General features: G+C 51.9%; 2 protein-coding genes and 1 long non-coding RNA gene across 4 annotated transcripts; 1 reads left to right on the plus strand and 2 right to left on the minus strand.

Annotated features, from left to right (window-relative positions):
* Window positions 1-4: 4 nt before the first annotated feature.
* LOC122236009 lies at window positions 5-845 on the plus strand. Its single transcript, XR_006214207.1, has 3 exons — window positions 5-83; window positions 191-466; window positions 648-845. It is a non-coding gene; the product is annotated as an uncharacterized LOC122236009 (long non-coding RNA).
* A 275-nt stretch (window positions 846-1,120) lies between these two features.
* Window positions 1,121-7,019, minus strand: KISS1 (KiSS-1 metastasis suppressor). The gene is made up of 3 exons (XM_015539467.2): window positions 6,665-7,019; window positions 3,550-3,653; window positions 1,121-1,578 (listed from the first exon to the last, which is right to left on the minus strand). Exons 1-3 carry the CDS (start codon window positions 6,979-6,981, stop codon window positions 1,274-1,276), a joined length of 726 nt encoding a protein of 241 aa, XP_015394953.2. The 5' UTR covers window positions 6,982-7,019; the 3' UTR covers window positions 1,121-1,273.
* Window positions 7,020-7,903: 884 nt separating this feature from the next.
* On the minus strand, window positions 7,904-23,459 carry GOLT1A (golgi transport 1A). Of its 2 annotated transcripts, none has more exons than XM_015539435.2 (5): window positions 23,289-23,459; window positions 12,485-12,576; window positions 11,361-11,473; window positions 8,855-8,918; window positions 7,904-8,232 (listed from the first exon to the last, which is right to left on the minus strand). In XM_015539435.2, exons 1-5 carry the CDS (start codon window positions 23,311-23,313, stop codon window positions 8,194-8,196), a joined length of 333 nt encoding a protein of 110 aa, XP_015394921.1. In that variant the 5' UTR covers window positions 23,314-23,459; the 3' UTR covers window positions 7,904-8,193. The 2 variants fall into 2 exon arrangements, with proteins under 2 accessions (XP_015394921.1, XP_007086587.1); XM_007086525.3 differs by having other exon boundaries at window positions 11,361-11,539.
* Between the last annotated feature and the right edge of the window lie 1,478 nt (window positions 23,460-24,937).

Below are 24,937 nucleotides of genomic sequence, written 5' to 3' on the forward strand. Positions count from 1 at the left end.
GTGGAACACTGTGGCGCTTCTCAGGATGGTGGTGGCCCCATAGTCCTTCTAGGAAAGAGCATTTCCATCCTAGACCAGGCAGGGTAGGAGCCTACAGAGACTGTCAGAAAGGGCTGGCTTTTCTTGTGGGCAGAAGGGTGTGGATTTCCTGTCAGTTTCCCTACTGACAAGCCTCTACTTCTTACTACAGAAACCAACTCCCCAGCTATTGGGGGGCCTCCAAGAATGTCCCCATAGGGCAGACTGACCTTTCTCGATGTCCACCAGGGCTGACTCAGATGGAAACTCTTCCTGGCATGAAGTGGGGGCCAGGTGCTGTCTGGAGACTGATTAGGCTCACCATTCATTGGCTGCAGGCCTTCAGTGAGTTATGTATCTTTCTGAACCTCAGGGTTCTCACCTGAAAGTGGGGATACTGCATGCCCAGTGCCCTCGGTGATTACAAGGATGCAGAAAAGTGATACAGGTAGAGAACTGGCCGCATCCAGGGCTTTCCCTGGGGGAGGGGGATGGGTGGCCCAGGCCACTCTTGCATGCAGACTTCAGTGCCTTGAGGCTGAGCGCCCCAGCAGAGGTCTGGGGGGGTGGGTTGCTGGAGTGATCTTTAAGCTTCAGTGGAAAGGGTAGTGGTTGGCATCATTTTCCAGATCAAGCTGTCCAACTGGCTGTAAACTTCCCTGGGAAAGGAGGAGGTACTTACGCCGTCTTCCCCTGGCCTAGATCAGTGCTACTCAAAGTGTGGGCCATGGCTCGTGCCCCTCTGCGAAATGTTGTCACCTGCAGGCAATGAGCTAAGTCTAGGAATTAAGAGGACAGCTGCAGCAATTTTAATAAAAATTTGTTGTTGCCGAAACACTGAAGCAGCAACCAGTTCCGGTTTCTCTTTATTTTTAAAATTTTAAAATTTTTCAGCGATTCGTCGTGTGTGTGTGTGTGTGTGTGTGTGTTTTAAGTAGTGATCTGCCCCAGACTGGGGAAAAACAATCTGGTTCTTCATATCTCTAGTTTGAAAAGCACTGAGCTTGATAAGACTAAAGTCATCTTAAAACCAGTAAAAATCCAATTGAGGAGCGAGGGAAAACTATCTAATCGGCGCTACTTGCAAAAATCAGCCACAATGTTTGGGCAGCATTTCCTTTATTGTTTCAGGACAGAAGCCCCAGTCCCCCTCCCACTGCCCTACCCTCCACCCCCCACCCCCAGCTCAGACGCCTAGTCTGGGGTTTGAAATTCATGCCCCCGCCCCCATCCCGCACCTGGCGCTCAGCCAAGCTCAGCGCCCCCCGCGGACGCTTCCGGGAGGCGCGGTCTGCCGCTTCCCGTAGCGCAGGCCGAAGGAGTTCCAGTTGTAGGCGGACAGGTCCTTCTCCCGCTGAACCAGCACCGCGCCCCGCGGGGCGGGGATCAGGCGGCTGCGGGGGGCGCACAGGCCTGGCCGCTGGGGCCCCGCGGCACTCTCGGGAGGAGGGCACAGCGAGGCCCCCCGCGAGTTGGGCTGGGCCCCGGCGGGCTTTCTCTCCGCGCATCGCGGGCTCTGCTCCCACGGGGCCAGGAGGGCCTGGGATCCGAGCCGCTGGCCTAGGGCAGAACCACAGGGAGAGGTTGAGGTGAGGCCAGGAGAGAAAGCTTTGGACCACCTGCTCCCACCCCTAGCCTGTGCTTCCCTCTCGTAGTTCCTGGTCCCTTTCGTTCCTGGACCTCTAGGAAGCCCAGAGCCCAATGCAGACCATCTTAGCCCCCCCCCCCCCCCCCGGGGGGTTAGGTCACTGGCTCCTCTTTCAACATAGCTTTGGTTTCAAATGGTTGCCAGAATGATCTTAAATGTCTTTTGTATTAAATCACTTCCTTTTCGGAAGCAAACAGGGTAGAGCTTGGAAATAAGCCTGCAGTATTTGTTGGACACTCAAGTTGGGCATTTCTTGGCTCACTGCCTGGCCCTCTGTCCTGTCTCTGTCTCAGGCTCCCCCACTGGTCTGAGCTCCTTGGGGCGGGTGGGAGCCGTGTTCGTTCAGTTGTCTCTCTGAGTGCTTGAAACAGCGATCTGCGCCTGCACGTAGTAGGGCTTCAAATGCTTGTTAAATATATAAGAGCAAATGAAAAGTCTGTAGTTAACAAAAACAAGGGTAGAGCTAAGACCACTGTGCCCCACACCTCTCCCCCAGTTAGTGTGACCCCCTAATAAGCTGCATAAGGGCTCAGTGAAGAATGAGAAATTATCTGGGTCACCTTCACCTGCTCACCCCTGCCTCCCCAGATATAATCTCTTCCCTTCACACTGAGGGCTAACAAGGCTAATTAGGAAGGCACTTCACATGCAAGGCTTGTTAAATTCACTGTAATTTTTGGCAGTAAAATAGTGCAACTAGCTCTGAGTAGACAGGAACCCCAGCCAATTGTGGCACGAGATTAGTGGAAATGAGGCCTGGTGTGTGAGTGGGTGTGTTGGGGGGGGGGGTAGTTGGCTTTGAGCCCTGCTCCTCAATGCCTTGGCATACTTTGGAGGAGAGGAGTGTGGGCGTGGTTCAGAGTTAATGCTAATCTTCCTAGAAGGCCCCTCCCGCCTTGCTTAGGGCCTGGCTGAGGCAGGGAGGGATGATGGCTTTCTTCCCAGTGACACCCATCATCCCTGCAGTAGGATTACTGCTCAGGCTACTGTGTGTGGCCTCACTTAGAGCCACTTGCCAAAAAGAGTCAACAGGTCAACGTCCCTGGGGGGGAAGCAGTGAGGTTATTCTCTGGGGGAGCCTCCCTCACCCAGAAAGAACACGTGGATCCCAGGAGAGAAGACATGGTTGGCCAAGGGCACCCGGGCCATCTTCTCTTTGCTCTGGGATATCTTATGGGCGCAGTGATATCACACGTGTACAGGGGATGCTCCAAGTTCCATGGCTAGAGAACTACCGCAGGCCGGAGAGGCCAAGCCGCATCTCATGTGCCCAGGAAACTGACCACCAAACAGTGTTAAACCCACAACTCCTGTTCCGGGGACTAGCTCCTGCCGCTCACAGGCCCGCTCTTGGCAGTTCCTGCACCTGCAGGGCTGTTGCAGCATTTGATTGACTTCCGGGGGTTTCTTTGCCTCTTTGGGCCTCCGTTTCTCCAGCTAATCAGTTGCACAGTGAACTCATAAGGTTGACAGATATTAACGATCTGTCCTTTTGCTTAGGTCTTTTTTTTCCCCCCCAAATTCTCCATACAGGGTCTGAGATCACTGATCAGAAAAGCTTGCATAGTACATTCCTTCCCAATGGATCTGCTCAGACAGGTGGTTGGCATTGAGCAGAGAACACACGTGAGGAGGAGCTCAGTGGTTGACCCGGGTCAGCCTTCGGATGCCCGTAACAGCAGTAAGACATCCCTTGCTTGCAAGATTGATGCGGCCCCTAAATGAATGGCATGTGCTAGTCTTAGATTCTCATTAGAGGCAGCGTTTAAGTCACATTGATAGACTAGCCTTAATCTGAGAACCATGGTAACTCTTACTTTACGACAACTCATGTGCACCCCCGTCCCCGCCCTGCCCCGCCCTTCTTCCCAGACCACGCATACCTGTAGATAGAGGATTCTCCATGGGTGCCACCTTTTCAAATGTCTCCCTGAAGGAAGTGGCACAGAGGAAAAGCATCAGCTGCCAAGAAACCAGCGAGTTCATCCTGGTGAGAGAAGACAGGACCTGGCAGCGCCCTGAGGCTGAGATAGAAGGAAGGAGGGGAGACTAAGTCAGGTGCAGGGCATGGGCAGGGTGCTGCCCAGTGTGAAGAGGAAAGCCCTGGAGGCTGGGGGGGGGGGGCGTGTGTAGCACCCAGGAGGGAGGGGTGAAGCGAAGCAGGGCAAGGAGTTTCACTGAGTGGAGGGCACTGAGGTCCAGACATCCTCTGGAGCCTGGGAGCTCCCTGCCGGGTTCTGCAGAAACCCTCCACTTCCTGGGCCCAACTCTCCCGTTAGACTGCAACTTCCCGAACCTGGCCCAGTTCCCTCCTGCTGCAGCAGAGACTTTCTTCTTTTCCTTTTCCAAGAAGAAAAGTAAGAAAGAGGCAATCATCTCATTATCTCTCATAGCCCTTCGCAGACCTGAGGACTGTCATTAAATTGTCTTATTGCCTGTAATACAGGGAAGAGAAAAAACTTTCCCTGATGTATCAGGTCAGTGCCACCTTTTTCTAGTCTTTGTGGGCTCCAAGAGGATATGCACTCAATTGACCTCGTGGTTTCGGCTGCTGGGGTGGGGGCTGCGTACCCTGACCCACACTTCACCCCCTTTGCCTTTACCCTCTCAGCCTCCCACCCCCACCCCAGCTCTTGCAGCCCCCAAGTTGAATTTCTGTTTGAAAAAGTCATGGGGGGGGAGGGGCGCCTGGGTGGCTCAGTTGATTAAACATCCAACTCTTGGTTTCAGCTCAAGTCATGATCTTATGGTTTGTGAGATTGAGCCCTGCATTGATGCAGCTTGGAGCCTGCTTGGGATTCTGTCTCCCTATCTCTCTGCCCCTCCCCTGCTTGTGCTCTCTTTCTCAAAATAAATACTCATTAAAAAAAAAAAAAGTCATCAGCACTTTGGTATTGTCCAACAAGCATGATTAAAGACAAACTAATGGGGACCAGGTCAAAGGGATGGACAAAAAAGGTGTCCACTGGAGCCGCTGTGGTTCAGGGGGGCAAGTGGGAGGGGCAGGGCTATCACTGGCGCCCATCAGCTGCTAAAGAATGGTTGCTTAGCATCGTCAACCCCTTTGTTCTTGCCCCCACCCCCATCCCCCACCCTGCAGCCTCCAGGATCTGGACACGGGGCAGATAGGAAGACTCCTGAAAGGGGATCAAGAACACTCAAACCTGAGGCGCCTGGGTGGCTCAGTTGAGTGTCCAATTTCGGCTCAGGTCATGATCTCGCAGTTCATGAATTTGAGCCCTGTGTCGGGCTCTGTGCTGACAGCTCAGAGCCTGGAGCCTGCTTCTGATTCTGTGTCTCCCCGTCTCTCTGCCCCTTCCCCGCTCATGCTCTGTCTCTTTCAAAAATAAATAAACATTAAAAGAAAACACATTCAAACCTGGCTCCAGCTCTGCCCCCCTCCCTGTGGGATGTAAGTCACCCCCATTTCAGGACCATTTTGCCTCTCTGTGAAGTAAGAGCATTGCATCAGACTGGACACCAACTGTCCCCTCAGATAGTCGCTTTTCCTTGCAGACTTTGATGCTGTGACACTCTGAAATCCAGACAAGTTTTCTGCACCTGCTTTAAGCCCTGGGTGGGTATGGAGGAGAGGCAGGATCAGTTCATTAGAGCAGTGTCAACCATTTCTTTTGTGGCTTCAGACCATGGATGCACACAGCCCAGGTTAGTTCAGAGATCATTCCTGAACTAGGTGCTGTGCTAGGTGCTAGGAGTGCACAGGTGTGCTAAGACACAGGGTGCTTGTTCCCAGCTCCTCCCCCAAGAACCTAGCTCAAGAAGTTGAGTCGTCTTAGCTGACCACTTCAAAATAACACCAGAAATGACAGGCTGGCGGCATGTGGGTACCCAGGGAGCTGTGGGGGCTTATCCTGGATGGGGGGGGGCAGGCGGGTTTGCCACAGGGGGTGGCGCCACGGCTGTTTCTGAGCGCTGGTCAGCTGCGTGAATACAGGATTAAGGAAGGCATTTCCATCAGGGGGCGCTGGAGCTGGCCAGCAGGGGCCGGGCGTGGAGGGGACCACAGGACAGAGCTTCCCTGGAGAGACAGACTGTCTGTGGTGAGGCTGGAGAAGGGGCACGGGGCGGGGGCCTTCATCCCAGTGTAGGCTGAGCCCGAGGGGGGAATGCGTGTGTGTTGCATTTCAGATGAAGCATTCCGGCTGCTATGCGCAGGCAGTGTGGTGAGTGGGGAAGGTGAGGGGTGGGCAGGCGTGTGGTTAGAAGGCTAGTGTACCTTCTTCCAAGCTCCTGGCACCCAGTAGCGCCTCCTCCCCATTATAGATACCACCGTGGCAGGTGAGCATGCCCACGTACCCCCCCCCCCCAGCACAGGGGTATTGAGCACGTTCCCCCCACCCCCCCCCCACCCCCCCCAGGCAGCACAGGGGCATTGAACATAGTAGAGTTGAATTGTTTGGAAAAGAACCATCAGCTTTCACAGGGCCTGGAGGGGTTGACCTGCTGTAGGCAATTTCTGTGCCCCCACCACAGGCTATGTACCTAATCAGTAAAAGATTCCAGGTGTGGTGGGAAAGCTTTTGAAGTGAGGTGGCTTCCTTCCTGGGGTGACCCCCGGTTCTTGGTGCAGGTGGCTAGCAGGGTGCAAAGGGGCTCTTGGGTTAGGCTTGTACTTGCCACCCGGAAGTTGGGAGAGCTGCTCGGAGGAGACCTGTGGAGCCCATGAGCCCTGAGGGCTTCCCTAGCTCCCTCCAAAAGCTCCCGTGGCCTCTCATCCCAGCCAGAACTCACTCACTGTTCCTATTCCTTCCACTGTAAGGGATCCCCAAGGTCCTGGTTTCATAAATTTGAGTCAGGGTATTCACTGACTAATCCCAGAATAATCTGGCCAACATGATAATCAGGAAAGATCAGCATCCCCTTTGCCTGTCTGGGCTACAACTGTCGTTCTTGGAACTAAATTCCTGTTCCCACCTCTGGAGCCTCCCTGGGGCTGGGCAGACCCCTCTCCACGTGTGGATGCCCCCGGGCACCTACCTTGGCTCTGTCCGGCCGGGTGGCAGCTCCGTGGGTCTCCAGGTGCTTCTTGGGTTGATGAACACGCACAGAGAGGGGAGCTGGGCTCCAGGGCTCACCCTCATCAGTGCCCTGATCGCGTCCCTTTTATAAAGCCTGGGGTGACGTCTCGTCTCCAGGCATAGGCCCACCTCTGCCTCCTCCCCGCCCTCAGACCCCTCAGAGAGTACAGCGTTTGCTGTCTCCCACTTCCTGGCTCTCAGCACTGAAAGCAGCCTCTTTGTCCCCCTCCAGAAGCCCTCCAAGGCTGGCTTTCTGATTCCCACTCTTCCTTCCATCCTCCTCACCCCCTACACCCCAGACCCACTCAGCTGGAGACCCATTATGCCCCAAATGACATGGAAATGGACTATGTGAGGGGGAGGGGGGGGACCCCGCCCTCTAGACAGGAAGTACAAGCACACCCAGTGTGAAGGAGCAGGAGAAAGGGGGCGGAAGAGAGAAACTCTAGAAGGTGAGCATACCTGGGAAGTGCCAAGGGAATCCAGATGGGTGATTTGCAGGTACAGCATCTGAAGATGCTGCTCGTGGGCTCCCCTCCACACCTCGCCATCCCATGGCTTTGTAATCGCCGTGTTTGGAGGCAGCGACAGGGCTCCCTTTTGCACCCTGAGCATCTACTCCAGTGCTCGGTGTAGACACAGGGGGCCCTCATGGATATGTACTAGATGTATGCATTTACATCTATGTAGATGCATTTACATCTACATCTATGTATGCAAATGCATCTATGTATTTACTAGATGTATGCATTGCAAGGGACTCTGGTCTCCATCCTGGGCCTGCAAGAACGCTCTTTACCCTTGGCCGAGGGGCTCCCCAGGACAGAGAACATCCCTTCTATCAGGCTTGGGCTCTCTGAAGGCAGGGGCTATGTCTCCACCCTCAGACGAGAAGCTCTCTGAGCCCAGGTGCTACCTGGAGGGTGTGCCATGCAGGCAGCCGCCTAATTAATGGTTGAGTTGCATTTCCCACCAGCACGCAGGCTGATACCCATCAGTGGTCTAATGCCTACTGCTAACGGGGGTTTACAGACATATTATCTCACTCATTAGGGCCATTAACCACAAGGATAAAAATGATAGGCTACGAGAGCAGGCCTGCCCCTCGCTCAGTAGAATGCTGTATGTGTCGGCCTGCCCTGAGTCAGGGACTGGACTTGACAGGCTAGAGACAGTGACTCTGAGTCTCAGACACACTCACAGCCTGGGGATTTAATCTTCGCTCTCCTCCCATAAATACAGGGCAGGATGTAATACCAGCCCCAGTCTGACCGCGGTGGGGCCCCGGATCTCTGTCCGCAGCCATGTCAACAGCCTTTTGAGTTGACTTGGAATCTGAGGTCAGTCATTCAACTCTGTTCTTCCTTCTGGACTTGGAGAGGGCTGGGGATGATGGGGAGATGAGTCACTGCAGGCTGGAGGCAGCCCCCACTTCCTTTCCAGCCCCCTCAACCAATGATCCAAGTTCAAGGAGCTCGTCTCTGCTGTTCAGACCATTGAGCTGGTGCCTTGAAGCCTCCGGAACAGCTGTGGGAGCCAAGAATCATTACTTCAGACAAAGAGTGAGCAGCACACTCCATATCTAGGTTGTTGTGGAGCGGGCCTTGAGAGCTGGGCCTTGAGTACAGATCGGGAGAGGGGGCCACGGGGATGAGCCAGCTGGCTGTAGGGCCTCCCTAAGCTTCTCAGCTCCTGTTCTGTCAGAAAATATGCTTTAGAGAAAGGGAGGGGCAGGGGTTGGGGACAGCTGCCCCCTGCGTGCCTCCAGGAAAGGACAGGATCGGCCACCAGCTTCTGTTGTCACTGGCTGTCACACATCCTCTCCATGCCTGGGGCCCAGATTCAGCCAGCTCCCCAGAAATCTCTGGCACTTTCTGGCTGGGTCACCTAGACTCTCTGAATCTGTTTCTTTGGCTCTAATAAGGAGCTATGAATAGCCACTTGCCTCAATACCTACGCCTTAGGCACAATGCTCCCGGGTGCCCTCTCCTCATCTGCTCTTGTCAAATGGAGAAGGTGTGGGGATGGGGAGAGGAGGGGAAAGGGGCTTGAGGGGAGACGGGAAGGCTCCATTGCACTGGGGCAGCAGTCTCACCAGGGCCCCTCGCCCCAAGGCATCATCACCAAGCCACATGCATAATCTACTTACCGCACTCAGGAAGGGGATGTCAGAGGCATTGCCCAGGAAGCCAAAGACGACAGGAAAAAAGCCCCTAGGAGCAGAGGTGGGGGGAGGGGTCAGCGATGGCCTGGGGCGAGATCCACCCAAAGGCTCCAGCTTTGGTTCCCCAGAAAGCGGGCCCTTGGGCACTGGGGGCAGGCTTGGTTCTGCACCCCCTGGGTTTGGGGAGGCAACCATGTGAAGTGGTTAAGAATAAAGGGGCTGGGGTCAGGCTTCTTGGGTTCAAATCTGGGCTCTGCCACTTGCTCGTGCTGTATAAACTTGGGGCAAATTCCTCAACTTCTCTGAATCTCAGTTCCCAGCTGTAAATGAGGTTAATAATAGTATCTACACCATAGGGCCTTCCGCAAAGAAATGTTCAAGAAGTGTTTGTTTGGGGGCACCTGGGCGGCTCGGTTGTTTAAGCATCCGGTACGGGTCGCGATCTCACAGTCGGTGAGTTTGAGCCCCGTGTTGGGCTCTGCGCTGAGAAAGCGCGAAGCCTGCTTGGGATTCTCTCCCTCCCATTAAAAATTTTTTTTTAAGAAAAGAAGCGTTTGGGGCGCCTGGGTGGCGCAGTCGGTTGAGCGTCCGACTTCAGCCAGGTCACGATCTCACGGTCTGTGAGTTCGAGCCCCACGTAGGGCTCTGGGCTGATGGCTCAGAGCCTGGAGCCTGTTTCCGATTCTGTGTCTCCCTCTCTCTCTGTCCCTCCCCCGTTCATGCTCTATCTCTCTCTGTCCCAAAAATAAATAAACGTTGAAAAAAAAAATTAAAAAAAAAAAAAAAAAAGAAAAGAAGCGTTTGTATCATTGTTACTGTCTTCTCCTCCCTGGACTGGGTGGGTGCTGCCTGCTTCAGATTTCCTGGGCCCCCGCATGGGTAGCTGCTGGCGGCCGTGCTCATGGGTGTTTTTCCTGGTGCCTCGGCGTGGTGCCCACGCGTGGAGCCACCCTTTGCCCTTGGCTTCCCCACTCTTGTCAAACACACCCTGGCAAGGTCTGGCTGGGCACATGTGCACCATCGTTCAAAGGGCTTGGAAACACTGAGGTTGGCGTGTGGGGGAGCCCTGTGTGTGTGGAGAGGCGAGGGGGTTAGACATTTGAATGCTGGCTGAGCTATTTCCTCTCCCGGGGCCTCATTTCCCCGCGGCTCACCGATACCTCTGACGTCCCTTAGAGCTCTGATTTTGGTTTTTTCGCCCCCCCAATGCTGTTGCAAGGGGTCTTTGTCAAGGTTTACGTTTGGTTGGAGCTACTGAATCTGCAGTGGCCCTGCTCACCCTTCTAATCCCTCAATAAATGGTCACTGTCGTCAGAATTTTTCTTCTCGACTAGGTTGCGAGGTCCTCGGGAAGTTTCTCCCTGTTGAGTGCCACATCCCCCCACCTAGCTCTGTATTTGGCACGCAGTAGGTACTTTTTGTGTTTTTGACTATTTGAATAAGTGGCTGTTTGAATAGTGACATGTCTGGATGTTAAACAAGTGGGTGGCAGAGCGCGTGTGAGAAAATTTAGTTTCTCGAAGCCACATTATATGATGTCTAGGAGGTCTGGGCCATTCAGGCTAATCAAAGTGTTTTCAAGGCTGCACTGGGCAAACGGAGGGCTTTATGAGAAGTCGGGGTCCTGGCCCCGGCTCTTTCCGGTGAGTGCATAAGCCATGCTTCTTCCAGCCCGTCTTCTCCATCCCACCACTGTCCTCCAGTGTCCCAGAGACAATAGGCATCCTCCCTCTCTAGCCCCACCTTCCCGACATCCTTTCCTTTCTTCTCCTTAAGCACCCCCCAGTCTCCTCTTAAAGCTTGCCTGTCCCCACGGCCTGTCTCAGGACAGGCCCTCCCTGCCCTGCACACCTCCCTGGCCTTGGCAGTGGCCACACATCTTCGCTGACTTCCACCCCACCTTTCAGCAGGCCAGGCTGACACTGGACAGGCCGAAGGACATGAGGCCAGCAGCCAGGGATGCCTGGATCAAGTCCAGATCCTCTGCATACTTTGTGTGAGACCTCCGGCGGGTGGGGGGAGGGGGGGGCAGCCTCTCAGATCTGGTTTCCTCATCTGCAGAGAGCAATCCTGCAGTGGGTTGTAAAGACGATAAAGTGAGGGGACGACTGTGAATGTGCTAGGGGCATATGAAGGGCCAGGCAAATGCTAGTTCACTGCCTCTCCTCCCTGCTGGATTCTTCAAGTTGAAGGCAGGCCCTGTGTCTCCTCCTTAAGGGCAGGCCTAGGGCCGGGCACACAGCAGGTGCTCAATGTTTGCAGGTGGATGGGCCAATCCCTCCAATTTGTCCTTCGTCCTACGTTTGGAGGGAACTTCCAAGTGCCTGCCTGATACCCATCTGCCTTTTCAGTCCTTCTGTGGCTCCCATCCGCGGGATAGCATCCCTGTGTCTGCATACCCTGTCGGTCGTGCTGGCCAAACCTGGCAGGGTGATCTCAGCTGCTCAGCAGCCCTGGTGGGCTCATCCAGGGGAAAGAGACCCGCACTCACTTGAAGAGGCTAAGGAATCCATAGGTTTCCAGGAACATGCCCAGAAGGGGCCAGCGCAGGAGCACAATGACCACACCCCCCAGGAAGAAGCTGGTCCCTTTGAGCTTGTGCCTCTGGAAGAAGAAGGAAAAGGTCTTCCTCAGGCCGATGATGAGCAAGAGGCCAGTCAGGAATAGCAGCTGCGGGGGAGGGAGGGAGAGAAGCATGAGAGCCAACACACCAACACCCCCCGCCCCCCACCAACGGGGAGTCGGGGGCCAGGCCTGGGGCAGGACTTGCTGCCTCTTCAGGAAGAGTTCTGTTAGGAGCAGAACCGCCCCGAGACAGGAGGATGGACGAGGAGGACTTTGAAGGTCTCCATCCGTTCACCCAATTCAACCCAACTTCTTCGCTCCCAATCACTTTTTCATATATGACTTTATTTCTTGTCGCACCAACACTTCCCGGGGAAGACGGCATAGACAGAGTCTCTCCATTTTATGGAGGTGAACACTGAGGCAGCCATACCCAGCCATAGCCAGCCATCAGGGCTCCACTGTCTGGCCCCGTCACTATCTTCAGCTTGGCTCCTAATGGTCCCTTAGGAGTGCCCAGGTGTCCATCAGATTTAACTCTCTGGCTTTCTTCCAGCATGTTCCATGCCTTTCCTCCCCTTCCTCATACCTTTTCTCTTGCTGTTCCTTCTGCCTCCACACCCATTGCCTTTCCAAATTCCTTTTTGTCCCTCTCCAGCTGGATATGCTTTCTTCCTCCAGACATCTTGTTCTAGATTAAGTGTACTTATCTTATTGCGACTTTATGGCTGCCCCTGCCTTCCTTCCCAGTCACGGACGTTCACGTTATGTCCCTATCCCTAGACAGGGGCGTTCCACTGGCAGGGACAGCAGCCCATTCATCTTGGTACCTGCAGGGCCTCACCCAGAGCTTTGGCATGAGAATCCACGTCGTCGGATTCTCCGCGCTCAGCAGACCTCGCTGCCCACCCCCGGCCACCCTCACCGGCCCAGGCTTGATGGTGCAGACCCCTGGATGGGCACAATCTGAATGAACTTGGGGCCCATCTTCCTGGCAATTGAGACCTCAGGTAGGTTGGTGGCGGAGGGTACGCAGGCTTGGGGACTCACGTTTCCGAAGGCCAGGAGCACCGAATCAAAGTACAGGAGTATTCCAAAGAGGATGAAGAAGATTCCGAAGCCAGTGGTGCCCACACCAATTTCTGCAATGGGCAAGGAGGATGGGGTGGGATGGGCTCTGGGGAGCAGGTTGGGATGCTGGAAGTCTCCCCCACTGCTACTGGACGGTGGGGGATGGGGCGGCTCCATTTCCACCCAGGAATCTCAGCTTCCGTGCTCACGGGGAATGATGGGACGGGAAGGGAAAGGAAGGGCAGGCACGGGTTTATGTTTCGCCCCTGCACACTCCTGATCCGTTCCGTGCGCTGTGGCATTCTGTCCTCACCATGGGTCTGTGAGGCGGCTAGTGCTACCCTCGCTGCCTTTTGTATTTTCAGCTTCCCCTTGTTTACAAATGCTACATTGTCGGGGCGCCTGGGTGGCTCAGTCGGTTGAGTGTCCGACTTCAGCTCAGGTCACGATCTCGTGGTCTGTGAGTTCGAGCCCCGCGTCGGGCTCTGGGCTGATGGCTCAGAGCCTGGAGCCTGCTTCTGATTCTGTGTCTCCTTCTCTCTCTGCCCCTCCCCCCGTTCATGCTCTGTCTCTCTCTGTCTCAAAAATAAATAAACGTTAAAAAAAAAAATTAAAAAAAAATAAAAAAACAAATGCTACATTGTCTACACGATGGTCAGGGTTAGTTGGGTCCCTCCGGTCCTGTCCTCCTGCAGCCGGGAGCTGCTGATGCCCAACGCACACCCAGGCAGAAGGGCACCACTGACCACTCACCACCACCAGCCCCGAAAAGCTTAGAACCGCCTGGCTGTCCTGCTCGATTTCTCAAGAGGCCTGCCCTCCTGGATTATTCTTCACACTGTCTGCTTCCTCCTCTAACTGCCCCATCCGCAGCTTTCAGGTGGCGACCTCTCATACTTAATTGGAAAAATAGAAGAATGTGCTCAGTGCTCACCTGGGAGTCTGCAACCTGGCCAACACCTGCTGCCCCACTCTGCACCCTCCCTCCTGCCACAGCACCTTGGGTGGCCCACCACACGCCCCTCAGCTTCCTCTAGCGTCAGTCCCGCGACTGGGCAGTTCTGTGCCAGGTTCTGGACCCACACCGCCAGCACCCCACCCCGGTTTGCAGTGTGTGTTTTTGCTTCGTGTCCCAGGGCAACCTTTGAAGCTGCAGGCGTTTGCTGAGGGCCAGTGAGCACAGCACAGAAGGGCAGGATATTAAGGCGCCCCTTGTTTGGTCAAGGGGCTACATCTCTGACATTTTGATATATCTTCCAGATCGCTCCCCTCAGGAGGAGTTGTCACAAGAGCAGGATATGAAGTTCCCCTTTTCCTGAAACCCTCTCCAGCCCACAGAATTGTTCATTTTACTTATCTCTGCCACTCTGAGAGTCCACCAGTGACCATTCACTGCGCGGCTTCATTTCTAAATGGAATTAAACTGTCATTTTCAAAGGTGATGAAATACACATACAATTCAGCATCTTCGCCATTTCTACGCACACGCCCAGGGGCGTGAAGTACCTTCACCGTGTTCTGCAACGGTCACCGCCAGCCACCTCCCAGGCTTTCCATCTGTCACAACTGAAACTCTGTCTCCATTGAACACTAACTCCCCGTTCTCCAGTCCCTCTCAGCCCCCGGCAACCTCCACTCTATTTTCTAGTTCTGGGAGTCTAACTAGGTGGCCTCTATGGGAAGTCATACAGGGTTTTCACGTGACTGGCTTATTTCACTTGGCATAATGGCCTCAAGGTTCATTCAGGCTGCAGCCCTAGTCGGAATGTCCCTCTTGTTTAAGGCTGAGTGGTAGTTCATTGTATGGATGTAACAGGTTGTTTACTCATCTGTGGGTGGAACTTGGGTGGTTTCCACCTTTTGGCTACTGGGAATAATGGTGGTGTGACCATGGGTGAACAAAGATCTCTTCGAGACTCTGCCTCCATTTCTTCTGGGGTATATACCCAGCAGTGGGTTTATAGATGATGCTAGATGATAGGGTAGTTCTGTTTGTAAGGTTTTGAGGGAGCGCCACACTGTTTTCCACAGCAGCTGCATTTGACATTCCCAGTACGAGGGTCCAAGGGTTCCAATTTCTATGCATCCTCACCAACACTTGTTATTTTCTGTTTTGTTTTGTTTTGTCTTCTTTTTGATAACATCCATCTTAATGAGTGGGAGGTGGTATCTCGTTGTGGTTTGGTTGGCATTTTCCTGACGATCGGTGATTGTGAACATCTTTTCTTTTTTAAACGAATTAATTTTTGAGAGGCAGAGAGAGAGAGAGAGAGAGAGAGAGAGAGAGAATGATCAGGAGCAGGGTAGAGTGAGAGGGAGAGAGAATCCCAAGCAGGTTCCGTGCTGTCAGCACGGAGCCTGGCACGGGGCTCAAACTCACCAACCGTGAGATCATGACCTGAGCTGGAATCAAGAGTCAGACGCCTAACTGACCGAGCTGCCCAGGCGCCCCTTGAACATCTTTTCATGTGCTTGTTGGCCATTTGTAGATCTTCTTTAGAGAAATGTCCATTCAGGTCCTTTGCCCATTTTAACAGGTTGGAGTTGTTGTTGTTGTTGTTGTTGTTGTTGTTGTTGAGTTGTAGGAGTTCTTTATATATGCTGGATATTAACCCCTCATCAGACATATGGTTTGCAAATATTTCTCCCATAGGAGAAATCACTCTGTTGATTGTGTCCTTTGATGCAGGGAAGTTTTCAATCTTGATACACTCCAATTTAACTACTTTTTCCTTCGTTGCCTATATTTTTGGTATTATATCCAAGAAATCATTGTCAATTTCAGTGTCGTGAAGCATTTCTCCTAAGTTTTCTTTAAGGGCTTTATAGTTTTAGCCCTTACTTTGAGTTAAGATAAACTTTGAGTTAATTCTTGCAGATGGTATAAAGTACAGGTTCAACTTCATTCTTTTTGCACATGGATGTCCAGTTTGCCCAACATCGTTTGTTGAAAAGACTGTCATTTCCTCACTGAATGGTCTTGTCACCCTTGCTGAAAATCACTTGACCTCTGTACCTGGGTTTACTTCTGGGCTCTCTGTTCTATCCCTTTGGTTTATGTGTCCGTTTCTATGCTAGTCCCACACTGTTCTGATCACTGTAGCTTTCTAAAAGTTTTGAAACCAGGAAGTGTGAGACCTCCAATTCTGTTCTTTTTAAAGATTGCTTTCGCTATTTGAGATCCCTGAAGGTTCCATATGAATTTTAGGATGGATTTTTCTGTTTCCACAAAAAACACCATTGGGATTTTGATAGAGATCACACTGAATCCGTAGACTGCTTTGGGCAGTATTGACATCTTAACAATATTAAATCCTCCAACCCATAAACAGAAGATGTCTATTTATTTGTGCCTTCAAACTTCCATCAGCAACACTCAGTATTTTTCAGTAAGACTTTTGCCTCCTTGGTTAAGTTTGTTCCTAAGTATTTATTCTTTTTTAAAAAAATTCTTAAGTGTTTATTTATTTTGGAAGGAGGGAGAGAGGCAGGGCGGGAGGGAAAGGGGGAGAGAGATAATGTGAGCAGGGAAGGGGCAGAGAGAGAGGGAGACACAGAATCTGAACCAGGCTCCAGGCTCTGAGCCATAAGCACAGAGCCCAACAAGGGTCTTGAACCCATGAACCACGCGATCATGACCTGCTGAAGTTGGATGCTTAACCGACTGAGCCACCTAGGCGCCCTGTAATTTTCTTCTATTTGATGGTATTATAAATGGAACCGCATTGCTTCCTTTGAAAAAATTACTGGTGATGTGACACTTCAAGTTTACACTGTAGTTCTGCGACATACTTTATTTCATATATTTAGAATGCCTTCTTTTCTTTTTATTGTAAATTATGTGGCAGATGGGGATATGGCAAGACTGTCTTTCTCAACGACAACATGTGTAACTTTATTTAAAATGGCTTCATTTTTGGGAGCACCTGCCTGGCTCAGGTGGGAAGGGCATAGAACTCTTGATCCTGGGGTCATGAGTTTGAGCCCCAAGTTGGGTATAGAGGTTACTGAAAAAATAAACTTTAAAAAATGGCTTAATTTTTTAGAAATTGAAGGTGGCTTAATTTTTTAAAAGTGTATTTATTTTGAGAGAGAGAGGGCATGCACATGTGCAAGTGGGGGAGGGGAGAGAGAGAGAGAGAGAGAGAGAGAGAGAGAATATTCCAAGCAGGCTCTGTGCTGTCAGCACAGAACCTGATGTGGGGCTCGAACCCACAGACCGTGAAATCATGACTTGAGCCGAAATCAAGAGCTGGACGCTTAACTGGCTGAGCCACCCAGGTGTCCCTTAATTTTTTTTTTTTAAAGAAACATAAAGGTAATTTTTAAAGGGAAAAATTTTACTGGACTTGCTAACTAACATCTTAGAATGGGTCCCTATAATACCTATGAAATTTGCATTACTGCCATAGTTTTAGAGATAGTTATAAAATGTTGTTAAAAGTCTGTTATAAAATGTTGTTAAGAGTCTGGTTGTTTCGAGGCAGAACTGTAAAAACAAAACAAAAACAAAGTCTTTGAGACTAGACTTATTGGCTACGTTCCGTTTACAAGGGAAAGAAAATCAAACAACGCTATCATCATCAGGTCATTTTTCATAATCTGTTACCATAGTGAACTTAAGAGGAGTAGGGTCAGGTTCAGTATAGAAATAAGGCCAAAGGACTTCTTTAAAAGAATCATTAAACATAGAGATAAGAGGAGGGATGTCTGGCCGGCTCCGTGAGTAGAGCATGTGACTCTTGATCTCGGGGTTGTGAGTTTGAGCCCCACGTTGGGGGCAGAGATTACTTTAAAATACAAACGAGACCAAAACCTCATTTAACTCACGGTACAGAAAAAAATGCCAGTCTCACTGGGTCTCCCATTTGGCAGAGCCGGATTTTGTGAGGACCCAAGGTGACATCCTCTCTCTCGACACATCCATCCAGCTGCCCAGAATGCATCTCCTACTAGCGGCCGATTCCTTCCGTCTCTGACAAACCTCGGTGACGTACAGGCACTTGTCTCCTACCGTTAAAACGTCATTGATTCCAATTCTGATGATACACCCTTCCCTTCCATCTCCTTTAGTAGATGTTTTTGTATAGAAATGGTGTGAATATCTTACTGGGTTTTCATTTTGTTGTGTTAAAATATCCGTATGTCCACCCTGCAAACACTTAAGAAGACCCTCTCACTCACTTTGCAGACACAGCAGAAGTTTCTTGAATTCACACTATGTTCTCCCCGCTCCTGCAACAATGATTTACTGGCCTGGAGAGTTATCACTTTTCCAACTTGTTCCATGTCTTTCCTCAAGAGCTGGTACAGGCAAGCGAGGTGGCCGAGGGGGCGGGAGATGGGTCATGTCACCGGGAGTGACAGAAGTACCTGCAGCCAACGTCCCCATGAGCCACGCAGATGGGGCAGCGCTCCCCCTGCTGGAGACCAGCCAGAGTTGATGTTTCTTCAATCACTTGATTTAGGTGGTGTCCCCCTAAATCAAGCGGGGCCCCCCCACCCCCACCCACTACAAAGTTACTCTCCAGCCCCCCACCCCGACCCTGCCAGGATGCCCTCCTCACCCTGCCCTGGTGGCACCCTCTCCCTCCCAGCTGACAGCTTTAAGACTAAATCAGGACTAGGAATAGGAAGGAGGGAAACGAGGAGAGAAAGAGCCTTTCTTCACTTTCAAAATTAACCAACAGTGATTCCTAGTGAAAACTGCTAACACTCATGACCACCCTGGGCCAGGCACAGTCTAAGCACTTCACCCATATTCACTCACTCACTCACATATATTCACACGCATTCACTCATTCATTCATTTTCGTCGCTGCCTATGAAGTGGGTTATGTAGGAAACCCCACTGCGCTGTTGGCCCCACGTCACAAACAGAATAGAAACGCGGAGAGGCTGAGTCACTTGCCCAGCAGTACGCAGCCAGTAGCGGGCAGAACCAACGTCTGCCCCCAGTCGTCTGGCTCTAGAAGATGTGCCTTTAACCACCCCGTCCGGTCCGCTTCTGCCCCCAGACCCCTCCACAGGAGTGGCTCTTGCTCCGGCCATCCATGATGTCCCTGTTCCCAGATCCGACAGCCATCCATCCAGGTGGGTGTCGGCCCTCATCTGTCAGTGGTTGGCCGCTCCCTTCTCAAAACACCCTCCCTTGGCTTCCGTGACACCTGTTCTCGCTTCTCATCCTGCTGTTCCGACCACTCCGTCCCAGTCTCCTTTGCCAGCTCCTCCTTCTCTCTCTTCCTCTTGGGGTTTCAGTTGCTCGGGGCTTCAGCCCGAGCTCGCTTCGCTTTTCATTCTATTTCACATGCATGCCCACGTCTTTAAATATCACTTGTGTGCTGACAGCATCGATATTTCTCTTTCCGGCCCATGCCTCTCTTTGAGCTGCCAAACTCACACCCAGCTGCCGGCTTGGCATCCCAGCTTGGCGCTCTCCCTCCAGGGCCTCTGGAACTCCACAGGTCCAGGCGGAGCTACAGGGCTTCCTTCCTTGGTTTTCCCCAAATGAATAAAAATGTCCCCCCCCCCCCCCCCCCCCCCAGCCAGCAGCTTGAGGCAGAAGCCCGAGAGCCATGCCGAGACTCCCTCACTGCTCTCGCCATCCCTCCTGTTCGGCCCACAGCTAAGTTTTACTGCTTCTTCTTGCCTAAGCTATCTTGAAAGGGGTGCCTTTCCCTCCACCTTTACCGCTAAATTCCAAGCCACCATCATCTCTTTCCTGGACTCCTACAACACTCTCCAGTTTGTCCCCTACTTCAGTCCCCCGCTTCTCGGCCCTTCCCCACACAGCACTCAGGGGCCTTAGAAAGCATACAGCCCAATCATATTAGTGCACCGCTCGGGACCCTTCGTGGCTTCCCACTGGGCTTAGGCTACAAGTGTCCCCTGAGCCACACCTTGGCTTACAGGCTCTGCATGGTGCGGTCTCCACTTGCCTGTTCATCTTCCTCCTGCCACCATCCCCCTTGCCTATCGTACTCTAACCACATTACCCTTCCTCCCTTGCTCCCTCTCCCTCCTTCTTCCCTCCCTTCCTTCCTCTCTTCTTTCCTTCCTTCCTCCCTCCCTTTCTTTTCCTCCCTCCCCCCTCCTTCTTCTCTTCTTCCCTTCCTCCCTCCCCCCTCCTTCTTCCCTTCCTTCCTTCCTCCCCCCCTCCCTCCCTTCTTTCCTTTCTTCCTCCTTTTCTTCCTTCTCCCCTCCCTTCCTCCCTCCCTGACCCCTCCTTCTTCCATTTGTCTCTTCTTCTTTCCCTTCCTTCTTCCCTCTCTTCCTTCCTTCCTTCCTTCCTTCCTTCCTTCCCTCCTTCCCTCCTTCCCTTTTCATCACTGTGTCTCTGAGCCTTCCTTCCTCAAGGCCTTTGTATATAGGCTTCCTCCCACATTATCTGCCTAAGGCATACGCATCCTTTAAGTCTTAAGGTTCCGGAGGGAAACCTGGTCCACTCACCATTACCTGACCTAAATCTGGTTCCCTCATCTCTCTCTCTCTCTCTCTCATTGCGGACTTCCCACACTTTGGTTTAATAAAATGTTGGCTTGCCACCAGACTCAGGGGTCAGCTCCCTTCTCTATTTTTATTCCCTAAGTCAGCAGTTCTCAACTCAAGGGATGGACGGGCAGGGGTGATTTTGTTCCCCAGGGGACATTTGGCAATGTCTGCGCACATTTTTCAGGGTCACAGATGGGAGGAGGACATACCAGCAGCAAGGACAGACCCGCACGACAAAGAATTGTCCTGCCCCCAAATGTCAGTAGTGGGGAAGCTGAGAAACTGTGCCCTAGGCGACCTCATGCACTTGTGGTCTTAAATACCGTCTACATGCTGGCAACTCCCAAATGTCTCTAACTCGGCGCTCAACCTTGAACTCCAGACTCCTATACCTGACTGCCTGTTTGACAGCTTACCTGGATGTCTACTAACACAGCAAACTCGACATGTCCAAAACCCAAATCGACCCACCTAATCGCTCAGGCTGAAAATACTGGTGGGATTCTCGACTTCTTTCTCTCATGCCCACATCAAGCCCACCAGCAAATCCTTCCAGCAGTTTCCTCAAAGCTGACCCAGCCTTGACCACTTTCCACCACTTCACTGCCACCACCCTCATGGCTTCACCATCTCTCACCTCCGAACTGTCCCCCTGTGGCTGACCGCACACCTCCACAGTCTGTTTGCAATCCGGCACCCGGAGCGATCTTTTAAAAATGTACATAAATTATACACTGGAGTATTACTCGGCAATCAAAAAAGAAGGAAATCGTGCCATTTGCAACCACGTGGCTGGAACTAGAGGGTATTACCCGAAGCAAAATTAGTCAGAGGCAGACAAATATCACACGACTTCACTCATAGGAGGAATTTAAGACACAAAACAGATGAACATAAGGGAAGGGAAGCAAAAATCATATAAAAACAAGGAGGGGTACGAAACAGAAGAGACTCTTAAATATGGAGAACAAACAAGGGCTTGTGGGGGGGCGATGGGCTAAATGGGTAAGGGGCACTAAGGAATCTACTCCTGAAATCATTGTTGCACGGTATGCTAATTTGGATGTAAATTAAAAATATAAAATTAAGATAAATTTACACAAATTGGGGCGCCTGGGTGGCTCAGCTGGTTAAGCATCCAACTTCGGCTCAGGTCATGATCTCGCGGTTAGTGGGTTTGGGCCCCGCGTCCGTCTCTGTGCTGACAGCTTGGAGCCTGGAGCCTGTTTCAGATTCTGTGTCTCCCTCTCTCTCTGCCCCTCCTCTGCTCACACTCTGTCTGTCTCTCTCTCAAAAATAAATAAACATTTAAAAAAAATTTTTTTAAAGGGTGCCTCGGTGGCTCAGTCGGTTGAACGACTTCAGCTCAGGTCATGATCTCACGGTTCGTGGGTTCGAGCCCTACGTCAGGCTCTATGCTGAACGCCTGTTCAGAGCCTGGAGCCTGCTTCGGATTCTGTGTCTCCTTCTCTCTCTGCCCCTCCCCCACTCACACTCTGTCTCAGTGTCTCTCAAAAATAAATAACTGTAAACAATTTTTTTAAATAATAAAAATAATAAAAATGTCCATAAATTGGGGTACCTGGGTAGCTCAGTCGGTTGAGCGACCGACTTCGGCTCAGGTCATGATCTCTCGGTTTGTGAGTTTGAGCCCTGCATAGGGCTGGGCTCTGTGCTGACAACTCAGAGCCTAGAGCCTGCTTCAGATTCTGTGTCTCCGTCTCCCTCTGCCCCTTCCCAGCTGGCACTCTCTCTCAAAAATAAATAAATCTTTAAAAAAAGCCTTAAAAAAATAAAAATGTACCTATATCATATCACTCACTCCTTTGTACAAAACCCTCCAGTCATTTCCCATCGTGTAGAGATAAAACCAAACTTCTTACACAGCCTCATTGTTCGGTGACCTCCCAGACCTAAACTCCTCCCACCCTCCCCTTTACTCACTTTGCTGCAGCCACACCACACACTAAGTATGCTAATGCCTCAGGGCCTTTGCACGGGCTATTCCCTCTCCTGGAAAAATTTCCCCTCCAGATCATTGCATAGCTTTGCTTCCTTGCTTCTCTGTATAAAAGGAAGCCTTCCCTAACCACGCTATACAATGCAGTAACCCCTCCTACCTCACTCTCCCTAGCCTCCCTACTCTATTTTATTTTTGTCCAGAGGACCCATCACCATCTGACATACGACATACTTATTTCTTGATCTGTTAATTCCCTGTTTCCCCACCCTAGCTTGCAAGCAGGAAAAGGTCTGTTCCATTTCAGTATACTATGATATACTCTATGCCCAACACAATGCTTGGCACAGAGTGGGGACGAATTTGTTCAGTGAATGAATATTATCTCCAGTTCACAGATGAGATCCTGGGCTCAGAGGCTTTAAATCACAGTTCTCCCTGCCCCTCCCACACCTGTGGACTATCTCCCTTCCCTCTCCCTGCAAAGGAAGAGAAGGATATTTAGGAGTGGGGCACCTGGGTGGCTCAGTCGGTTAAGCTTGGGATTTCAGCTCAGGTCGTGATCTTGTGATTTGTGAGTTCAAGCCTCGCGTGGGGCTTTCAGCACAGAGTCCGTTTTGGATCCTCTGTTCCCCTCTCTCCCTGCCCCTCCTCCACTCATTCTCTCTCTCTGTCTCGAAATAAATAAACTTAAAAACAACCATATTTAGGAGTGATGGTATGGTAATTTGGGGACAGGCGTGGAGTTTAGTTTTTGGTAAGAAGAAACCCAAGGTGGAGTGCCTGGCTGGCTCAGTCTGTGGAGCGGGCGACTCTTGATCTCGGGGTCATGAGTTCGAGCCCCACGTTTGGTAGAGTTGACTTCAAAAAATTAAAAAAAGAGAATCATGTAATTTAGAAGAAGAAGAAGCGTGCCAAGACCACAGGAGACGCTGAGAGTTTGTGGGGAAAATGTCTGAATGGGCAGAGGCCTCCTGAGTCCCCCTTGGCGGCATCCCGGGTCTAAGAACCATGATGGGAAAGGGAACAGCACGGGGAGGTGAACTTCCCAACACCCCCCCCCCCCCCCCCCCCGCCCCAGGCACCAACCTCTGGCTACGCGGGGGTCCTGAGCAACCCTCCCCCCACGGGGAGGCAGAGGAGCCACACCCGGTCCTGGCCCCGCTGCCCGGAGGATGCCAGCACAGCACCTGCCGGCCTCCGGCTCCAGAGGTCGCCTTGCCTGCTGCCCAGAGAGAGATCCTGGCTGGGAGGGGCGGCGTCTCCCTCCGCCCCAGGCTGGATCCTCCCTTCCAGCCCAGCCCCCTCCACGGCACCGGCCCCCCCACTCACTCTGCCATTCGGTGATGGAGATCATGCCGCAGGCTGCCTGGGGGGCCTTCCGGGTCGAAGCTGCCAAGGGGAGAGGAGCAGGGAGGACCGCGCTTGTGCGTGCTCCAGGCAAGCTGACCCTTGGGAAATTGTGAAACGGGCCTCTGGTAAATCATTAACTCCCTCCGCTCTCCAAACCCCACCTCTCCCCCATCCCCACCCAAACGGCTGCTTAAAGTCGCAGGCTCCCTTCTCCTGGATCTTCCCAGAGGACACCAGCCCTGGGCACACGCTCCGCCCACCTGGCGAAGGCAACTCCCACCTGGCCCCGCCAACGCCCCCCACTCCTGCGCCCTGAGGCTGAGTGTAACTGCTTCCAAGTCCTCCGCAGAACTCAGACTGTAGAGTGGACTGGGATCTCGGGCTCCCCGGGTTCCTTGCCTGGCTTGGTGGGGGTGTGGCAAGAGTTGGAATCCGCGTTTCTCTTCGGAAAAGTATTCAATTCATCGTGCCTGTGAAGTCCGCTTGCTTGGCGCTAGTACCCATGCTAGACGCTAGGGGGCGGCAAGCCACTGGGTAAAACCTGTTGCCGGCAGTCTCTGGGCGAGCCGGGTTGGGTTACAGCAAGGGCAAAAACGCCCCAGAGGAGTTAGACACAAAAGGCTTCGACCTCCTTTTCCCCAGCGGTGTCCAGCGTCGGACAGTGAGGTTGAGCCAGGGAGGATGAACGATGAATTTGGGCTTGGGGTAGGGCTGGACGATTTCAGAAGCCTAGTTCTGAAAGTCCACCCACCAGCTGTGTAGACATGGGTCATCCTTCCCTCCCTCTGTGGGCCTGTAAAAAGAGGGGCAGATAGTTCTTAACATCCTTTCTGCCACCGTAGAGCCGTGGCTCTCAACCCATGAGCCAGCATCCCCTTTGTAATGTCCCCTCTATCCTGAAATGAAGTTCATAGACGATATGAGCAATCTACACACATCATTTTTAAAAACACAAATAAAACTATGTAAAGAAGGGAAAAATCATAATAAAGCACGATGTCTCTCAATATATTAATGTTCAGGCAAGATTTAATGAAGCCATAAGTGAAACAGGCAGATTGCTTGCACCTACTTATAATAAATACACTTAAATTTAAGAGAAATAGAAGACCAGAGAGTCATTATATACAAAACAAAATAAAAATAAAAACACCCTCTCCACCCACAAGAAAATGTGAGAGTAGTAGGAAATGAACAAAAGAATAAAACCCGTTAGGTAAATTACAACAAATGGAGTGTACTTACATATAAAAAGAGAAAGAGGGAAATAGCCTTAATTGAAAGAGGGATAACATAGCAAGGCAGAGTGGAGACAATGAGGAGGCGCGATGTGAATGCAAATGAACCGGGTCTTCTGTGTGTATTGTTAAAATAGCTCCCGGTGCTCTGGCGGGAACGAAGTAAGCGCGGGCATGTCACAGACACACAGATCTCTGTCTTGAAATGCTGTCGCACGTTGAGGGAGAATTCAGTCTAGAATTTGGGCCTTGGAGGTCATGTATTTCCAATAGGCAATGGGGAATGGAGGCTAGATTGGAAAGGGACTTGGGGATACAAGTGCCTGAGGACAATTGCATGTGGGCCCCCGGGACAGGGGCGGGGAAAGCTAGAGAAAAAACAGCATCCCC

Source organism: Panthera tigris, chromosome F3, assembly GCF_018350195.1.
Source record: "Panthera tigris isolate Pti1 chromosome F3, P.tigris_Pti1_mat1.1, whole genome shotgun sequence".
In the NCBI taxonomy this organism is placed as follows: Eukaryota; Metazoa; Chordata; class Mammalia; order Carnivora; family Felidae; genus Panthera; species Panthera tigris.